The sequence below is a fragment of the Rosa chinensis genome, chromosome 5 (genome assembly GCF_002994745.2).
Source record: "Rosa chinensis cultivar Old Blush chromosome 5, RchiOBHm-V2, whole genome shotgun sequence".
Classification (NCBI taxonomy): Eukaryota; Viridiplantae; Streptophyta; class Magnoliopsida; order Rosales; family Rosaceae; genus Rosa; species Rosa chinensis.
Window position 1 is genome coordinate 6,703,930 of NC_037092.1, and position 17,310 is coordinate 6,721,239.

A 17,310-nucleotide genomic window follows, 5' to 3' on the forward strand; every position below is an offset into this window, starting at 1 on the left:
CAGGGAGGGAGGCCAGCGAATTAGGGCTCCACGTAGAGAGGTTGTTGTTCATACTTCAGAATCTGAGTCTGAAGAAGAGATGGTGCAATATGAACCACAAGGACAAGCTGACCAAGATTACAAAGTCAAGGCCGAAATTCCTTTCTTTTCGGGCAACTTGGGTGTAGAAGAATATCTAGATTGGCAGCTTCAAGTGGATAGGTTCTTTGAGATCATGGAAGTTCCTGAACACAAGCAGGTTAAGCATGTTGCATGGAGATTGAAGAGTACTGCTGCAGTTTGGTGGGATAAATTGCAGAACACCCGCAAGAAACAAAGGAAGCAGGGTGTTAAAACATGGCGAAGAATGAAGCAGCTGATGATGGAGAGGTTCTTACCGGACGATTATGAACAGATTTTGTACAGATTGTATATCGAATGTGTCCAGGGAACTAGGACAGTGGCTGAATACACCGCTGAGTTCTTGCGTTACTCGGAGCGTAATGAATTAGGAGAAACTGAAGGTCAGAAGGTGGCTCGCTTTGTCAGTGGGCTGAAGCCTTCCATTCAAGAGAAAATCGGGTTGCAAACTGTTCATACTATGGCAGAAGCTTCAAACCTAGCATTGAAGGCAGAGTTGTTAGAGAAGCCTTCACGAGCTTCTTCTTTCCAAAGATATAACTACCAAAGGAGCACAGATCTAGTAAATTCTTCAACTGACAGGGGTAAAACCACACTGCAGAAAACAGAAGGTGCTTTTAGGGCTTCCAATCCTCCTTTTAAAGGTGTTGGTAGTTCTAGTGGTGCTCAAAATAGAGCCCCGAATCAGAGATTTAATAACCCTTATGCTAGACCTACGGGAGATGTCTGTTATCGATGCAACAAGCCTGGACATAGGTCTAATGTGTGTCCAGAGAGGAGACAAACTGCTCTTATAGGTGAATATGATGAAGATGAAGAAGAAGGAGGAAGAGGTGACGATTATGATGGGGCTGAGTTCGCGGAGGAGGAGTCTCCTGAAAAGGTTAATATTGTGTTGCAGCGGGTCTTATTATGTCCCAAAGAAGATGGACAACGGCGCAATATTTTTAGATCATTTTGTTCCGTCAATAACAAGGTGTGCAATTTGATTGTGGATAATGGGAGCTGCGAAAACTTTGTAGCCAAGAAACTGGTGGAATACTTGCAGTTACCTACGCAGCCTCATGAAGCACCTTATTCCCTTGGTTGGGTCAAGAAAGGTCCACAAGTTCGAGTTATTGATTCTTGCAAAGTACCGGTCTCCATTGGTAAGCATTATAAAGATGAAGTTATGTGTGATATTATTGATATGGATGCTTGTCATATTTTATTTGGACGACCTTGGCAATATGATGTGGATGTAATTTACAAAGGCAGAGATAACGTGATGATGTTTATGTGGGATAGTCATAAAATTGCTATGGCTCCCGTGAGTCAATTTGAAAAATCTGGTGGGAAGAAAGGGGAGAGTTTCCTGACCTTATCTAGTAGTGAGTTTGAGATGGAGGAGGCTTTTAGAGAAACTGAAGTTTTCTGCCCAGTAGTGATAAAGGGATTGTTGGCTACAGAAAAGGAAGATGTGTTGATCCCTAAAGAAGTGCAGAAGTTGTTGGGAGATTTTGAAGAGTTGATTTCAGATGAGTTGCCCAACGAACTACCACCTATGAGAGACATCCAACATCAGATCGATTTGGTTCCTGGAGCTAGCCTGCCAAATCTGCCACATTACCGAATGAGTCCCAAGGAGAATGAGATTTTGAGGGAGCAGATCGAAGACTTGTTGAAAAAGGGGTTCATCCGAGAGAGTATGAGTCCTTGTGCAGTTCCCGTCCTCCTTGTTCCTAAGAAGGGCAATCAATGGCGGATGTGTGTTGATAGCAGGGCCATTAATAAGATAACTGTGAAGTACAGGTTTCCTATTCCTCGTTTGGAAGACATGCTTGACGAGCTAGAAGGTTCCAAAGTGTTTACCAAGATAGACCTTCGAAGTGGATATCACCAAATTCGAATCAAGCCAGGAGATGAATGGAAGACAGCTTTTAAGAGCAAGGATGGCTTGTACGAGTGGATGGTCATGCCATTCGGGTTGTCTAATGCACCCAGCACTTTTATGAGGCTTATGAACCAGGTTCTTCGCCCCTTTATGGGTTCCTTTGTAGTAGTGTATTTTGATGATATACTGATATATAGCAGGACCAAAGAAGAACATCTGGTGCATTTGAAGCAGGTTTTGGAAGCTTTACAGGAGAATAAACTGTACATCAACTTAAAAAAATGTACATTCTGCACCAACAAGTTATTATTTCTGGGATTTGTGGTTGGAGAAGAAGGCATTCAGGTTGATGAAGAGAAGGTACGAGCAATAAGAGAATGGCCAGCTCCGAAAACAGTTTCTGAAGTGCGGAGCTTTCATGGTTTAGCTACTTTCTACAGGAGATTTGTGAAGAATTTCAGTACCATTACTGCCCCTATTACTGAATGTTTGAAGAAAGGCAAATTCCAATGGGGAGAGGAACAAGAGAAGAGCTTTGCCTTAATCAAGGAGAAGCTTTGTACTGCACCAGTTCTTGCTCTTCCTAATTTTGACAAGGTATTCGAGGTAGAATGTGATGCTAGTGGCGTGGGAGTGGGTGCTGTATTGTCACAAGAGAAGAAACCCGTAGCATTCTTTAGTGAAAAGTTGAGTGAAGCTCGTCAGAAGTGGAGTACTTATGACCAAGAATTTTATGCAGTGTTCCGGGCATTGAGGCAATGGGAGCACTACTTGATTCAGAGGGAGTTCGTACTGTTCACCGATCACCAAGCCTTGAAGTACCTCAATAGCCAGAAAACTGTGAATAAAATGCATGCAAGGTGGGTGAGTTTTCTGCAGAAGTTTCCTTTTGTGATTCAACATAAATCTGGTACTCTTAACCGGGTCGCAGATGCTTTGAGTAGGAGGGCGTCCTTACTGGTCACTTTAGCTCAGGAGATTGTGGGGTTTGACCTCTTGAAGGAGTTGTATGAAGAAGATGTTGATTTCAAGGAGATTTGGGCCAAGTGCAGCAATAACAATGCAGTCGCAGATTTTTATGAGAATGAAGGATATTTATTCAAGGGCAACAGACTTTGTATCCCTAGTTCTTCATTGAGGGAAAAACTGATCCGAGATCTGCATGGAGGAGGATTGAGCGGGCACTTGGGCAGAGACAAGACTATTGCTAGTCTTGAGGAGCGGTATTTCTGGCCACAGTTGAAGAAGGATGCAGGAACTATTGTGAGAAAGTGCTACACCTGCCAAGTATCTAAGGGTCAGTCCCAAAATACAGGTCTTTATCTACCTTTACCTGTTCCTGATGACATTTGGCAGGACCTTGCTATGGATTTTGTGTTGGGCTTACCCCGTACCCAAAGGGGAGTGGATTCAGTGTTTGTGGTAGTTGACAGGTTCTCTAAGATGGTGCATTTCATCGCATGTAAAAAGACTGCTGATGCTTCTAATATAGCTAAACTGTTCTTCAGGGAAGTGGTTCGTTTGCATGGAGTACCCAAGTCCATTACATCTGACAGAGACACCAAGTTCCTTAGCCATTTCTGGATTACTTTGTGGAGGATGTTTGGAACATCTTTGAACCGTAGTAGCACAGCCCATCCTCAAACGGATGGCCAGACAGAGGTTACTAACAGAACTTTGGGTAACATGGTCCGGAGCGTTTGTGGAGATCGACCCAAACAGTGGGATTATGCTTTGCCCCAGGTGGAGTTTGCTTATAACAGTGCTGTGCATAGCGCCACAGGGAAGTCACCATTCTCCTTAGTTTATACTACTGTTCCTCAACATGTGGTTGATCTGGTGAAGCTTCCTAAGGTTCCTGGAGTTAGTGTTGCTGCTGATAGTATGGCTAGAGATGTACAAGCTGTTCGAGATGAAGTTAAGGCTAAGCTGGAAGCAACTAATGCTAAGAATAAAACTGCAGCTGATAAACATCGGCGAGTTAAAGTATTCCAGGAAGGTGATGACGTGATGGTGTTCCTGAGGAAGGAGAGATTCCCTGTTGGTACCTATAACAAGTTGAAGCCCAGAAAATATGGTCCTTTTAAGGTGGTGAAGAAGATCAATGATAATGCTTATGTTGTTGCACTTCCAGATTCAATGGGCATTTCTAACACTTTCAATGTTGCTGATCTGCATGAGTTTCATGAAGATGAGGTTCTTTATCCTGAAGAGAACTCAGGGTCGAGTTCTTCGGAGGTGGAGGAGACTGATGTAGAACAGATAGCGGTCCAATTTCAAGAACAATTGGATCGTGCTAAGGGTGGAAACCGAAAAGGGACTAGTAGACGTGAAATGGGCCTCCGGAGTCCGATCGGGACGCACTTTAGCTTTCCGGAAAGGGAATCGCGCCAGAAAGCAAACTCGTGGCTATGCCACGACGTGTGACCTTTTCGGGCTTTCGGGATCGTTTAGGGCCTCAAAACGGCATTTTTCTATTTTACCCGTTTTTGGTTTTCTTAGTTATTTTTGGATTGTTTTCGTTTTTATCCATGGGCCTTAGGGTTTCGTTGTTAGTCGCCCTAGGGTACTTTTCTCTTATTTATGCAGCCGCAAGCGGCTGCAGAAGGCATCTTATCATCTTTTATCAATATATTGAGATTATTCTCTTTTATCTCTGGTGGACTCCAGAATCGTTTGCTTAGGTTTATTGCTGGTAAACCTAGTTTATCATTCCGACTGCGTCAAGACCTATTGGAATTAATATTTGTTGACGTGTGGTTATTGTTGTTTTATTTTTTGGTGTAGGTCAACCATTCGGGATGAGATAATCCCTTGTGCTGTTTTATGGTATGCAGGGGAGCTGTCCAGGGAGATATGGAGGTTGATTTTTGATTACTCCGGTAGAAAATGATGAATGTGAAGACGAATATGAAGATGACAAGAGTGCAGAAAAATACAGTGATGAGGGAGATCTATGATGATGGCAATGACAGCGAGTGAAGACTAGTAAAATTAGGCCGAAATGTCCATCTTCCTACTTTAAATTCACCTAAAAGAAAGATTTTTGATCATCTGTTGAAAAAGTGTTTATTAAGCAAGTACAATCAATTTGAGAGGCCTTTTAATTTTTAAGAAATTTATTAAAAGAAGAAAAGTAGCAACTTAGGAGGGGGACCAAACCAAATCTCCCTGCAAATCTAACGAAAAGAAACAAGCTATTGAAACCGAAATTGAGCTTACAATATGATCAGATAAAAGATGGAGTGGCCTATTTCTTAGTTACAAATGACAACCCAAATTCTTGGCTGCTAAACTTCTCCATCTCCTTTCTAAAAGCAGCCATAGCACTCTCTCTCAGATTCAACATAATTTTGAACCCATCTTTCTTTCCCTTGCTTCCAGAACAAGGCAAGAAAAAGCAAGGCTCAACACTCCCAAGCAAGTTCCTCGAAAGCGGCAAAACAGTCACAGGACCTCCCCACCCAAAATCAACCGTCGAGTGGCGCAAGTGCCTCCAATCCGTGAACCCACTCACTTCTTTTCCTGCCGTGATTCCCTCATCGTAATGCAGCTCCTGAAAATCAATGAATGACCGCACATACTCATCCGTGGCATTGCTTTTGCTCTTCTTTATCGAATCCGCAACTTCCCACATTGGCTTTCCAATCAACTCCTCGGCGCTCAGCTTCACGTACATTGCAATGCAACCATTTCCCCAATACCCTATTGGCAACGGAGGGTTTACTAGCTTCCGAACATTGAGTGCATAGGCAAACGTCACCATTTCGCCCATGGCAATTCTCGACGATTTGACCCTGTTTAAAATTTCATCCATTAATTATCCCAAACAAATTAACAGAGTGAGAGTTTGATAAACACAAAAACTAGACCGACTTACTTGGCTCGCCATATATAAGCACCCAAAGCTTCGAACGTGGTGAAGCTCAACCCGGATTGCTCCAATAGCTCAGTCTTGAACTTCTCAATACACTCATCCTTAGCTTCAAAGCATTCCCTCACAACCTTACCTAATTGCTTTCCATGTTCATACGGTGAGAACTGCCGATCTAATTTCAGAAACTCGTGCAGCACCGGCGTCTCGACTAGGGGCGGATCTCTGGGTCGGAGCAGACCCGATCTGTCCCAGATTGGCTGCACCGAAATCTCACCCGACCCGCGAGCCAGCTCAGCCATGGCGTTGAAGAACTGAGTGGCGCCCATTCCGTCGCACAGAGAGTGGCTTATGGCGGCTCCGAGGGTGTACCCGCCGCACTTGAACACCGTGACTTGCAACACGCACGGGTTTACCATGGCCTCATTCGGATCCGGGTCGGGTACCAACTGCTCGAGAAACTGGCTGTCCGCGTCATTGAGTTGACTCACCGAGTCGAGGGTGGAATCGACGGAGGCGCGTATGAGCGGGACGCCCTGGCCGTTGGAGCAGAAGAGCTCGAAACGGTTGTCGCGACGGCGGCGGAGATTGGCGGCGAGAGGGTAGTAGTGGACCAGCGCGGCGGAGAGTGCGGCAGAGATGACTTGGAAGGGGTCGGGGGAGTTGGTGGTGGTGACGTAAGCGCGGACGTAACGGAAGGTGACACGGAGGTTGGCGTCGTTGTCGAGGTGGGTGAGCGGGAGGAGGTGGTCGTCGGCGAATGGGGGTTTGGAGGGAACGACGACGGTCGTGTCGGAGATTTTGACTTGCATTTTCGGGTTTTCCGGTCGGGTTTCGGATGTTTGATTCGGTGGTTGGTGGGTTTTGGTGGTTCTGAAGTTCAAATTTATAAAGCGGTCGGTGGTGGGTTGATTTGATTGGTTGGTGAGAATTGGCGCGAAAGACGACGTGGAGCATGCCTAAACCCTAAACCCTCCACCACGCCTTTTTCTGAGTGTGACACTTCCAACAACCCCTGCACGGGCCCTGCACAAATGTTAGCCGGATTTCCACTTTTGGGCCTGAACAGGTCGGCCCATTAAGATCGACGCCAATAACTTTAAAGTATTGTTTAGTTTGCGGATTTGAAGATTTAGAAAATAAAATCTATACATGTATTTTCTAAATACATGCTCATTCAGTCTAATTGATCAGTCTCCTGTCATAGGAAGTTGGTCTTCTTTAGTTCTTGTTACAGGAAGTTGGTCCTCTTTAGTTTCTGGTGGTTCCGAGTTTCCTTTACAGCCTGATAATTTAGTAATTCTTTTTCCAGTTACTTTTGTTTGTGCTCCTTAAATATTATCGTACCATAATTTATTTGAGATGAATATGAGACTGATCAATTAGACTTTCCTTAAACTTTGTCATGAAAATTGGGGTTTTGATTATCGATCATTGAAAAATTAGAGTCTGTTCATCTTGTTTAGGGACATGACAACTCTTTTTTTATGAGCATTGCAACATGCATGATTGTCCACAAGGCTTTCCATGGGAATATCTGATTGGCGATATAAGCTTTCTATCCATCTGTGACTTTATTGCAGTGGTCAAGTGAGTCCTTCCAGCTCAACTGAGAAGACAAAAAGACTACCTAGTAGTACGTCAGAGTATAAATCCTAAGCTCAGTCTCCCAAGTGTGCAGGTACTCTTTGAGTCTGCAAAGTAATGTATATAGCTTTATTACTTTCTCTCACATGTGGATGTGTGTGCATTCTTATTCAAATGGATGATGCACAAGGATCATATGATGTTCTGTTTCGACTTGTATCAGTTTACTTCATGATTATCGTTCAGATATAACTGATATAGAAAGAAAAAAAAGATTTACCAATAAGAGAGCACTTATATAAAAGGAAGGCTATAATGAATGAACTACATGATGAGTGGGAGGAATGCTTAATTTGCACAAGGGTGGAAGCCTTAAAGGTGGTGTTGTTCTTTAAAGTTTCAGAATAAGACACTATCAGCCTTTTATTGAAAGCTTCACGCTTTGGCCTTTTTCAGAGAATTAGGATGCCACATGATGGGAATATGATCGAAGGCCTCATTACATGATTACTTTGTCTACTTCAGTTAGTCGCTACTCGCTGCTAATAGACGTTTGTTATCCTCTCCTGCTTCTTCTCAATAGTCGCTCTGTTCTATATTATCTAGGTCTCCTATATGTTGATCCAATTATTCAGTAGGTTGTACTTAATTAAGGTTATTTTAATAGATTTATTTTGGATTTAAATTTGCTCACCACCAATATTTTAGTGGTGATATCACATTATCACCACTCAATATAAAACTGTGTCATGTGTTATAAAATATAATTATAGTTAGAGAAATTTTAAATACACACTTCAAATTACTTAATACACATCCTTATTATTTATATTTCAAATCTGATTTTATAGATAAATTTAAATGACCAAAATAGACATCTCTATGTATTAGAAGAAAAATAATAATAATTGTTCAAGTAAATCCAGAATATGTGTCTGGCCCAAACTCGAGGTTACTTGCTCTAGTTGATATAGGGTTTATACTAGAGATATTCTCGGAAAATCTTAGGAGATATCCAATCAATGTACGATTATGTTTCCATGTACAACTCTATCTCTATGCTTGTAATCCTCTATATAAAGAGACCCCTATTATCAATGAAAGTACAACTCAATTCTCTCCCAATTCAGTTTTCTTTAAACAATAATCATATTTTCCTTATATTATTCACTAATTATAAACTCAATAAATTTCTATACATGACATCCTCATTTAAAACAAGAATAAAGTTAGAAACCATCTAATTTAAATTTTCCTTAAATAAATTGTAATTAAATGGGGTGAGAAACCATATAATTTAGAATTTTGAAATCAATGGCATTAAATGTTTTTAAAACATATCACTTTACTCCTACTTTTCAGTTCAATTTTTTTTTTAATTATGAATTTATGATAGTCGGTTTATTATCTATTATAATACATCACAAGTATAAAACTTTGTAATTGTAAATTGAGCTTTTTACCAATAACTACAAAATGACACTACTATTTACCAATAGCAGACTCCAAAACCAATAGCCCATGCGGTCAATAATTGAAACAGGCTATCAGCCCATTTTATAGAAAAAACACTCAAATATTAAGAAAATTACAAAACATGCCACTGAAACTCACATAACCCATTTCTCCCAAAATCAGATCGGTTCCAAAATCGAAACCATCCCAAAATCCAAATCCTCCCTAAATCGATCTAGGGCTCCGACGAAGGTAAGAGACGAAGCAGCTGGCGGATCGAGGCGGCGAAGCAACCGGCGAAGGGAGGCTACAAATCCGGCGAAGCAAGGCTGTGAATCTGGCGAAGCAAGGCTGCGAATCCGGTGAAGTGAGGCGGTGAATCCGGCGAAGCAAGGCTGCAAAGCAACCAGCAAACCGAGGCTGCGAAGCAGGCGAAGGAAGTCTACGAATCCGGGGAAGCAACCGGTGAAGGGAGGCTGCGAATCCGACAAAGGGAGGCTGCGAATCCGACGAAGCGAGGCTACGAAGCAGGCGAAGTGAGGCGGCGAATCCGGCGAAGCAAGGCTGCAAAGCAACTAGCGAACACGAGGCTGCGAAGCAGGCGAAGAGAGGCTGCGAATCCGGATTTGGTTGAGAAATTCTGAGGGTCAGTACTTTTAGCCTCATGTTGTCACAGGTTTTGGCATGGGTAAGCTATAATGACCTTGTGTTGTTTATTTGTTTTGCAATTTGGTGGAGCTGTACTGATCCTAATTTGTTTATTATTTTTGCAGGGCTCAGCAACATTTTGTTTGTAGGTCAGTAGCTATAGTATGATTGTTAGTTTTGTATTGAGAGTCAATAGCTTTAGTTTGTGTTTATGTTAGTTTCTTATGGTTCTTTGTTCTTGCAAGATCATGGATTAGTTGCAAATTTTGCTGCATGTATCTTCTACTTCCTTTCATTTTTCTCTTTTCCAATTTTTATCTTGGAAAGAAATAGAAGAAACTATAGAGATTAGGCTCTAAGTTTAGTGACAGTTTTTATGTGTTTGAATGCTATGATTTTTGAAGAGAAAGGATTAGAGTTGTAATCGCCAAAGCATTTTTGGGCACACTTTGTCATCCCTTATGCTCTGTATTGCCGATTGACTTGCAGGTGGAGCTAATGAAAGTAATACTGAAGTGAGCAAATACAAGAAGGCCATGCTAGTATACTACTAGGGATCAGTACACTACTGAGGGTCAATATACTACTGGGGCTAGTATACTACCGGGGGTCAATATACTACTAAGGGTCAGTACTCCAGGAAATCCTGCTGGAGAAACTTCTTCACTATTAGAAGAGGTGAAATTCAATGCAACTTGTATGTGCAAGCAGCAAAGCCAGAAATAAATGATATATTGTTCAAGTTTCATATTGTAATATTTATAAATAGTTTTTGGAATTATTAAATAAATGAGTTGTTTCTAAGAAAAACAAAGATGGAATATAGAAATATTATTTATTCACAATGATACTGACATTCAGCAGTGTTAATTCACATTATCAAATTCACAAGGGCAGATTCATAAATTACTTACCAATAGAAATAATTAAAAAAGTGAAGGCCGGAGTCTGACCGCATGGCTCATGAACAGAACCGCATGGGCCATGAACAGTACCGCATAGGAATTTAAAAAAACAGGTCTGCTAATGGTAATTTATAGACTAAAAGTGTAGGTATTGGTAATTTGCTATTGTGAATTTGTTTGACCATCCAATGACAACTTTGTAGTTCCGCCATTGTGAAGAAACTACTGATATAGTTTTGGTTGAATGTTTGACTCAAAATTTTATACTTGATCAATAGGGTGTTTGGTGGATGAGAACTCAAATAATACAAAACCTATTTCTAAGCATCTATTTGAAGGAAATAATAATGAATCCTTATGGATTTCCCAATAACTAACACAAATAATTAATATGGTCAATTATATAGTTAATCAAATTAAATAGTAGCCTTAAATGTAGTTAATTAACAGTGTATTTCATGGTTTTTTAGTTTAAGGATATTTTAGGTAATTTGGGTTGTATATTTAGTAAAATATTAGAATGAGAAATTAAATGGTAGGTGTATTGAGTAAAGAGTGTGTATCAAGTAATTAGGGGTGTGTATTTAAAACTTCTCATATAGTTAATCATGATGTTTTATTAAAAAAAAAAAAAAATTTAAGTATTCAATTAATTATATATGATGTGGCAAGTTTTAATAGGGCGGTGATATCACCACAAAATAAAAGTGGTGAGCAAATTTGAATCCGATTCATTTTTGTATGTTGAGTTTTCCAACGTGTTTCTGTTACTAAGAGATAGACTCCATCTATGATGTAAATTCTATCTGTTGTACAGTACATATAAATTAATGGACGAACGCTTCTAGCTAGTTACACTCGATATTCACATATTGTTTGAGTTTGTTATTTTATCACCGCCCTTATAGACAAATGACTTTAGAATTATCAATTTTTTTTTTAATCTTGATCCAATGGCCTCTTCCTCCATCTCAACTCTACTGTTGCTAATTTCCTTACTATCAAATTTGACTGCACCAACTACCAGCTCTGACTTGCCCAAATTCTTCCTGATCTTATGAAGTATGTTAATTGTTCCTCAGAGTGCCCTCCTTGCTTTAAAAAGTGTGCTGATGGTAAGCTGACTGATGAGGTGAACAAATATTTTGAGGCCTGGATTCAGGATGACCAGATGATCTTAGGGTGGATCAACGGTTTTCTTACACTGTCTATTTTGTCTATTGTTGCATGTTTGATTTCTTCTCGAACCACATGGGTTGCTCTCGCCAGGCGCTATGCTTTACCATCTCAAAACAGTATTCTACAACTGCATAGCGAGCTGCTACATACTACCAGGGGCGATATTTCCATCCCATATTTTTTTTTTGTAAAATATCAACTATGTGGATGATAATCTTGCTCTCTCTAGAAGTGCTATTGGTGATCCCGATTGGTGTCCATTGTCATGGACATTGTTGTACCCTGAACAACACTAAGAAGTAACGCCTCAAAATCATTATAGGTTATATGCATGTCGCGGCCTTAAGCTGAATTCACAGTCATCTCATACATGGGCCCAACATTGAACTGTTGATCCACCCTAAGACCATCTGATCATCCTGAATTTAAGCCTCAAACTCCTGATCATCAGTCAGCTTGCCATCAGCATCTTGCTTTTAAAGCAAGAAGGGCTCACGTTATCATTCACATTTTTTTAGATTAATAAATTAAAGTATTAGCGAGATTGCTCCTCTGCTATCACTCATTCCATCAAAAAAAAAAAACCATCAATATATTTCATAAGCTTTCTACTCTTAAATGCCAGAAATTGGCAATGGCGGAGTTGGAATTGGCGGACGAGGTCATTTGGTTTGGATCGGAAAAAAAATGATAATTCTAAAGTCGCTTGACTATAAGGGCTGTGATACCAATTGATTGAGTTTATTAGCTACTAGCTAGTTAAGAAGCTGTACATAAGATGTTCTTGGTCTGTTGTTACAAGTCTATGAAGAATTAGGGAGGTCAACATAAAGAATCAGCTCTTGGGATTTCATGCGCAAGATTGAATTGATCATTCAACTCGTCGTTAAAGTAATAAATGAAAGCCAACTGTTTGGTGCGAGAAGGAAGAAGATGTTTGAGGATATGAGAATTTAGAGAGATTGATGAGAGAAATATGTGTTCCACTATTGATAATAGGAGCCCTATATATAGGGATTACAAAGTACATATACTAATGATACAAGGAAAACTATTCCGAATAGGACTAGGAATTCTAGAACCTTCTCTCCTATTACAATCATAGAACTAATCCTAGTTTGACAAGGCACACTAAATATCGACATTCTTCAACATTCCTCCTTGTGCCGCTCAAACTTGGTGGTGACGCTTGAACCGTTGCCTCGTTAAAAACCTTGCTTGAGTGAAAAACCTTGTGGGAAAAAAAATTCCTTGAGGAGGAGAAAAAGAGTACAACATGTCCTTCACTCTTCGAGATCGAACATGTAGACATCATACCTCCCCTTGATTTAGATATCTCCCCCTGATTGTTACAATCATAGGAGTTCGGATAACTTTCTCAATTCGATGCTCTTCACATGTTTCTCGAAGATGGATTTAGGTAACGACTTAGTAAATAAGTCCTCTACATTATCCTCTGATCGAATTTGATTCACTTCAATCTTTAGAAGTGATTGCTGTTGCTGATTATGAAAGAACTTAGGCGATATATGCTTGGTATTGTCGCCTTTGATGAAACCTAACTTCATTTTTTCAATATAAGCTTCATTATTCTCATAAATGCATGTAGGTTCATCCATGGTGGACTTCAAACCACAAGTTCCTCGAATATGTCTAATTACAGACCATAGCCATATGCATTCACACATGGCCTCATGTAGAGCAATAATCTCTGCATGATTTGAGGAAGTAGCAATTAGGGATCTGTTTTGTAGACATTCTTCAACAGAGCGAGGTTCAATATCATCATACGCTATCCTTTTGCAATAGAATATGCAAAGGCATCATCAATAGAAATAGAGTTTCTATTCATCATCTCATATACACTAGTATAATTCATGGAGATCTCCCTATTCTATGGAATTGGTTTTGACATTAGAGGGTCCCCCAATGATGTCTCTTGGACATAACCATAATCCGGAATTTTCTCATGAGATGGATTATTTACATCGATGATTAATGAATTATTTTGTGCCAAACTAGCTTTCTGTAACGACCTATACTTTTAATAATATTAAGAAAGTAAGATATAGTGAATATTTTATTTTTTGCTTGAGTATTAACTTATATTATTAATTATGGGTGTGTGCATATGTATAATTATTTTATGGTGTGATATATATAAATATACACACACACACATCACCAAGACGTGTTGTTTAGATATAAGTATATATGCTATTTCTATATTTTTAGACCAGCCCATTATTTGTTTTATTTATTTATTTATTTTTTAAAACCCAAGTCAATTTTAAAAGCCCAAGACCAATTGATTTATACATCTGTTAGATGTCGTTTAACGACAAACCAATCTCAAAACCCTCGTCTGCTACCTTCATCGTCTTCCTCCCCTATTTTTCTCTTTGCAAGCACCACTCCACCTAAACCAAAGGATCAGTACCACTATGATAGACTACCCGGATAAGAATAATCTTAGAAGCTGGAGGTGTCGATGTTGCTGAAGAGCCTTGGAGAGTCAGTTACCAGAGTTGTGAGTCATCAAAGCTAGAAGCATGTGGTGGAGACCTAGAACCAGGAGGTGGCAGTCCTTATCAAAACATAGAGGAAGCCGATAGTGTTGGCATCCAAAGCTACTCTCTGTTGTGCTTATCTAGAATTAAAATCTGACCTCTTTGCCATACACTATAAATATCCAGGTCTGTTCTATTTTCTTTATTGCGTTCCCCTATATTTGTTTACAAAAGAAGGAGTGAGGGAAGGAGAAATTTTGAGACTAAGGAGGAACCTGAGAAGTATAAACTAATTTCCAAAACAAGGTAGGGGGATCTGGGGAAACCTCTATTTAATTTGTTTGGTTGCTGTGTTGCTATATGTGATTTTAATTATGAAATTTGATTGATGGTTGAGTTAATGGGTGTTATCTGTTGTTTATCATATTGTTTCATTAGCATGTTCATGAAGGTTGAGGCATGGTTTTGATAGAATAGAATGGGAATGAAATATGTGGGAGTATTCTTTTGTGTAGTTGAGCTTAATCCGTAAGGACCAAATTTCAGGTGGGCTAATAGAGCTGTACGATTTTGGTGATCGAGATTAAGTAAGATGACTAGCAAAAAGGGAATCATGGTTTGGGTTGTGGGGTTAATTCATATGTTATTTCATCTAGAGTCACCTCAAAAAGGTAAATTACATGGTATGGGACATGTAGACTCTTTGTGTCTTAGCATGTGAGTTAACAGGTAATAGATGAAAATAGCATTGCATACGTCCATGTATTACTGTTTTGATTGTTACTGGTTTGTGTTGTTTATTTAAAGAGGTTTAGCCTCCTACTGAGTTGTTGATGCTCACCCCTATCAAATATTGCAGGTACTGAACATGAAGTTTAATTTTCCCTTTTGAAGAGCTTGTGATTAATATGAAGGAAGTGTGAGACTTGTTTTGTTTAGTTTCCTAGAATAAGAGCAAAGGCTGCCAGTTTGTAGTTTGCCTTTGAAGTATAGGTTTGAAATTTCTGTGGGAATAATGAACTATCAAGAAAGTTTGTACTATAATTGTGTTTGTTGTATTATAAAGTTCTTCTTTTTTTTCCATAATCCATGCTATTGATTCTGTTATGTCTTTTAATTGATTCTATGTTCTTTGATTTGTTTCATTATGTTCCAGCTCTTATATTTAAAATTCATTGGCTAAATTCAAGGTAGAACAAAGGTCTGCAAATCTGAATATGTGTTTCTGGACTTTTGATGCAGTTGCCTTTTTACTGAAAACTGTACATTTTGGTTGGGTATTTGAAGTTGGTGGCTTCATGAAAGTTGCAGTAGACATATTAAAGATCATTTCAGAATTGGAATCTCTTGAAAACGATTTTTCTAGAATTAGTTATGATTTTTCAAAGTTACAGTTCTGTTGTGTTAGTATTTCTGCTGGAAGGGCAACTTGGTTATTTCTTTCAGTACTTCAAATCTGATTCAAATGGACTACGAATTTTCTTTATTATGTTTCTATTCTTTAGTACAAGTCATACCTTCAACTAAAAAAAAAAAAGAAAAAAAAAATCCCTAAGTTGGGGTGTGACACTTTCTTTCTTGGATGAGAATCCATTAGACCTTTGGGACTCCCGCGCTTCCTAGTAGGAGCCATGGGCCTAGCCATAACGTCGCCATAGTAGGGGACGTTGGTGCCATGCTCAGGTTCCCTTGAGATGGCGTCATGTCCTCTAATTTTAGGGACATCAATCCTTGCAGGCACTTTTGCAGCAGGTATGTGTGATCTCATCACTTTAGCAATATCAGAAAACGTATCAGGTATCTAATCTGCTACGTTCTGAAGATCAAGAATTCTTCGCACTTCAACTTCAGACTGTGCGGTCCGGGGATCAAGATAAAACAAAGTGGGGACAGACCACGACAATTTCTGTCGTTCTTGTTGAACATTTATGTTCTTATCTCCCCCTAACGACAAGAAGACTATTTCATCAAAGTAACAACCCGCAATTCCAGCGGTATATAGACCGCCTGTCAAGGGTTCTAAGTAGCGGATGATAGTTGGAGAATCATATCCAATATAAATGTCTAATTGTCTTTCAGAACTCATTTTGGTGCGTTGTGGCAGCGCAACTGGCACATAAGATGCACACCCAAATATGCGTAAGTGTGAGACATCACGCTCATACTCAGTCACCATCTGGGACGTAGAAAAAGGTTAAGTGGCAGTAGGCCTCAGACGAATAAGCATAGTTGCATGCAATATTGTATATCCCCAAGCAGAAATAGGGAGATTGGTGCGCATAACCAATGCTCTAGCAACCATTTATAGTCGTTTAATGACAGCTTCTGCGAGACCATTTTGGGCGTGAACATAAGGAACTAGATGTTCAACTTCAATCCCAATGGACATGCAATAATCATCAAAAGTTTTTTATGTAAACGCCCCAGCATTGTCAAGTCTAATAAACTTAATAGGATGATCAGGGTGGTGAGCCCTTAACTTAATAATTTGTGCTAGAAGTTTAGCAAATGCAGTATTCCTTGTGGATAATGGCATGTCATGTGACCAGCGTGTCGATGCATCAACTAACACCATAAAATATTGAAATGGTCTACAAGGTAGTTGAATAGGTCTACAAATATCACCTTGGATTCTTTGTAAGAATGGAATATTTTCTTTAGTGTCCTTTGCATAGGATGGTCTCGATCCTAATTTTGCTAAAGAGCAGGCTTTGCAGAACGAATAGTGGGCTTTAGAAGCAACCAATGAAGATTTTGGTTGAGTCATGATGTCACAATTAACTTTAGAAGTAGAAATTGGAGTCAAGGAAGCACTAGTGGCGTCAAAGCCACCTTTGGGCCACATGGGGTAGGCGGTGCTGGCCTTAGATGGCCTGACTAGCAAACGGACGGCGCCGTGAGGCACATGTGCTATTCCTTGGTCCAAAATTTGAGTTTTACTTCATTTCGTTCTGAAGAAAGGATGTCCGTGTGAAGTCTTTAATATACTGATCATCATATCACGAGCTGGGTGTCCCAAACAGTCATGCCAAAGCCTATATGTGTCTGAATCCCATAAGTCATCTCTCATGACACATGGTTAGATTCAATAATTCAAATAGTGGTTACATACAACCCACTAGAGCGATACATAAGTTTCTCTAATACTCGTTTATATCA

At 39.8% G+C, this 17,310-nt stretch overlaps 1 protein-coding gene and 1 long non-coding RNA gene across 2 annotated transcripts; one reads left to right on the top strand and one right to left on the bottom strand.

Annotated features, from left to right (window-relative positions):
* Nucleotides 1-5,076: 5,076 nt before the first annotated feature.
* On the bottom strand, nucleotides 5,077-6,744 carry LOC112166196 (3'-N-debenzoyl-2'-deoxytaxol N-benzoyltransferase). Its single transcript, XM_024302970.2, has 2 exons — nucleotides 5,874-6,744; nucleotides 5,077-5,790 (listed from the first exon to the last, which is right to left on the bottom strand). Exons 1-2 carry the CDS (start codon nucleotides 6,677-6,679, stop codon nucleotides 5,244-5,246), a joined length of 1,353 nt encoding a protein of 450 aa, XP_024158738.1. The 5' UTR covers nucleotides 6,680-6,744; the 3' UTR covers nucleotides 5,077-5,243.
* Nucleotides 6,745-13,737: 6,993 nt separating this feature from the next.
* Nucleotides 13,738-15,237, top strand: LOC112166607. The gene is made up of 2 exons (XR_005800672.1): nucleotides 13,738-14,457; nucleotides 15,011-15,237. It is a non-coding gene; the product is annotated as an uncharacterized LOC112166607 (long non-coding RNA).
* Nucleotides 15,238-17,310: the final 2,073 nt, after the last annotated feature.

What these genes read in the sequence shown, in the direction of transcription:
- LOC112166196 (XM_024302970.2), bottom strand. Translation starts at nt 6,679, where the DNA reads ATGCAAGTCAAAATCTCCGACACGACCGTCGTCGTTCCCTCCAAACCC. An exon ending in GCTTATATATGGCGAGCCAA is followed by an intron (nt 5,791 to 5,873) that starts GTAAGTCGGTCT and finishes AATTTTAAACAG; the next exon opens with GGTCAAATCGTCGAGAATTG.